Source organism: Orycteropus afer, unplaced genomic scaffold (genome assembly GCF_000298275.1).
Source record: "Orycteropus afer afer isolate SDZICR_OR568_19922 unplaced genomic scaffold, OryAfe1.0 scaffold00208, whole genome shotgun sequence".
Classification (NCBI taxonomy): Eukaryota; Metazoa; Chordata; class Mammalia; order Tubulidentata; family Orycteropodidae; genus Orycteropus; species Orycteropus afer.
In genome coordinates this window covers 4,143,962-4,147,229 of record NW_006921795.1, presented here as the reverse complement: position 1 = coordinate 4,147,229, position 3,268 = coordinate 4,143,962, and the positions used below count along the sequence as shown (strand labels likewise).

The 3,268-nt window shown below is 40.1% G+C and overlaps 1 protein-coding gene across 1 annotated transcript; it reads left to right on the top strand.

Moving 5' to 3' along the window:
• The first annotated feature begins 1,942 nt into the window (after positions 1-1,942).
• On the top strand, positions 1,943-2,413 carry SCP2D1 (SCP2 sterol binding domain containing 1). The gene has a single exon (XM_007948219.1). It carries the CDS (start codon positions 1,943-1,945, stop codon positions 2,411-2,413), a length of 471 nt encoding a protein of 156 aa, XP_007946410.1.
• The last annotated feature ends 855 nt before the right edge of the window (positions 2,414-3,268 follow it).

Sequence of the window (3,268 nt, the reverse complement as noted above, 5' to 3'; positions counted from 1 at the left end):
AACAACAACAACAACAACAACAACATGCCTCCAATATGATTCATTGAGAAAGGCACAAGATCATCTCTGTAGTATTCTTGCCAAAAAATTATAACATCAATGTTATCTTGAGACATCAGACAGACCCAAGCTGAGGGACATTTTACAGAACAACTGGCCAATATTCTTCAAAAGTCCATAGGTCAAGATAGCCAAAGAATGACTGAAGAACTGTCCTAGATTTGAGGCAACTAATGAGACATAAAAACTAAATGCAATGTGGGATCCTGGACCAGAATCTGAATTCTGGGCCAAAACATTAGTGGAACAATTGGCAAAAATTGAATAAAATCTGTAGGTTAGTTAATAACATTGTACTAATATTAATCTCCTAGTTTAGATCATTGTACTGTAGTTAGATAAGATGTTAACATTTAGGGAAGCTACGTAAAGGGTATCCATACCTATCAATCTGTATGCTGAGCAAATAATCTAGGAAGCTGGACTATATAAAGAAGAATGCAGCATCAGGATTGGAGGAAGACTCATTAACAACCTGCAATATGTAGATGACACAACCTTGCTAGCTGAAAATGAAGAAGACTTGACACACTTACTGATGAAGATCAAAGACTGTGGCCTTCAGTGTGGGTTACACCTCAATATAAAGAAAACAAAAGTCCTCACAACTGGAGCAATAAGCAACAACATGATAAATGGAGAAAAGTTTGAGTTTGTCAAGGATTTCATTTTAGTGGATCGACAATCAACATCCATTGTAGCAGCAAACCAAATAATGTATTCTTTGGGAAAATCTGTTGCAAAAGACCTCTTTAAAGTGTTTAATAGTAAGAATGTCATTTTGAAGACTAAGGTGCACCTGACCCAAGCCACTGTCTCTTCAATAGCCTCATATGAATGTGAGAATGGAGTAGGACTGGGCAATGCTTCACGCTGTTGTGTACAGGGTTGCTATGAGTGGGAAACAACTTGCTAGCACCTAACAAACAACGTCAATCAGTGAGGGGTATACAGGAGTGGACTCTATAATAATCACTTTTCCTTAGTTAAAACCTGGCTACATTACTTACTGGCTCTGTGACTTTGGGAAAGTCACTTGACTTCTTCTTGCCTAAGTTTCCTCATCTGTAAAAATGGGGATAAAAATAGTACCTACCTCACAGGGCTGTAATGGAGATTAATTGTACATATACATGTACAGTGCCTAGAAGAGCTGGCTCAGTGTGTGTGCTATGTTATTATATGTAGTTATCATAGGAGACTAGCAGCATCTCTTGCTGGTTTTAGTTTCTTTCTTATTATAAAATATTTCAAACAGAAACAGAGACTAGTACAATGAACCCCTATGTGCCCATAACCTAGCTTCAAAACTATCAACTAATGGCTGATCTTCTTTCTTTCATTTCTAAACCCCTTCACCCATATCAAACCTGTCTCTTAATTACCCACCTATTCTTTCCTAATTTTTTATCCTCATTATGCTTCTGGAGGTTTTCTGATATAGCTATTTCTCCCACCAACAGCAGCCAGCAAAGCCAAACCTTGCACCAGGATCAGTGCTTTAAGGATCATCCACCTTTAAATAAACTGGAATAACTGCCTGCTTGGTTAGGGCTGCTCTCAGGCTGATGCCTGCATTGGAAAGACAGAGCTCATGTCAGCAAAGAATACCTGGGACCACTTTGCCCTGTTCCAATTATGGGTCCAGACTTTTCTAGGGTTGTGGGACCAATAGCTCTGAATGACTTGAGGCAGGGTGTGGATCTGCCTCACAATGACCTGTCTGAGACCCTTGTCTGTGTCACATTTTAACACTTATTTGTCCAATAAGACTGCAGAGCCTGAGAGGGCCTAACCTTTGATGTCACAATCTGGTTGGTATTAAGCTGGCCACGGCTGCTTACAAACTAGATGGCAAGTTCAAGAGTACAAGTGCAGTAAGATGTGGAAAAGAATCGACCATCAACCTAAGATGAAAGCAGGGGATGGACCTCAGGCAGGCCAGTTCAAGTCACTGAGTTCAGCTCAGGAGTCTGCTGTGCCACATTCCCTAGAGTTGTCAGAATTCCAGAGCTTCCCGGTGTTTGAGGACATTAGTCGTCACATCAAAGAAGTGGGGGCACAGCTGGTAAAGAAAGTCAATGCCATCTTTCAGCTAGACATCACCAAAAATGGGAAAACTATTCTGCAGTGGACAATTGACCTGAAGAATGGTCCCGGGGACATGTACCCAGGATCAGCAAGGGTCCCAGCAGACACTTTCTTCACAATTCCAGAGCCCATATTTATGGAGTTGGTTTTGGGCAAAATGAACCCACAGAAGGCTTTCCTTGCTGGCAAATTCAAAGTGAGTGGCAAAGTTCTGCTTGGCCAGAAGCTGGAGAGAGTTTTTAAAGACTGGGCTAAACTTTAAGCATGCAAAACTAGCAAGGACATTAGAACTTCTCTCCAAATTATAATGTCAAGTAAAAATCATGCTTACACAGAAGATTAAAACAAAAAATATCCAATATTTTTACTCAAATTCTTCTTATTCACATTTGATTTCTTTTCCTGCTGATGTGTAAATTTGCAGTGATGGTTCTAGAGCAGTAAAGAGTGCTGGAGTTCATTACCAAAAATCTTTGTCTTGTTCTTTTCTTAGCTTCTTTTATGCCATTATTTGCCAGGGTGAAATCCACACATAGAGATTTGGGTGATAATGACAGTTGTTTTTTTTTAATGCTACAATGATTGAATTTCTGAGAATTTATATATAATATATTCTTTATTTTTATTTTTAAGTTTGGTGCTTTGGGGGAAAGAAGTGATGACAACCATTGTGCAAGTTTGCATTCCACTTGGTAACTTGGGTTTATAAGTAGAATTTAACACAGGGTGGCTGAATTCTAAGGGTAACAGCACAGTTCTGCATGGGGAACACAGGAGAGAGAATGATGCTCTTGATGTATCCTAACATCTGATGGATTTAATCCAGAATCCAGAGGAATCGAAGGGCTCAAGGGATGTTCTAGGCCAGTGGTTCTTCAACTTTAGCATGCCTCAGAATCTCCTGGAAGGCTGACACAAACCCAGGTTGTTAACCCTATCCTTAGAGTATTCTGTAGGTCTGAGATGGGGGAGAATGTGCATTTCTAACAAGTGCCCAGGTGATACTGACTGGACCACCCTTTGAAAGCCTGTGCTCTAGTTTACTCTGCAGCTTCAGTAATGACCAGAATTATTCTGTTCTAGACCAATGAGATGCTACCACTTTTTAAAGGATCTC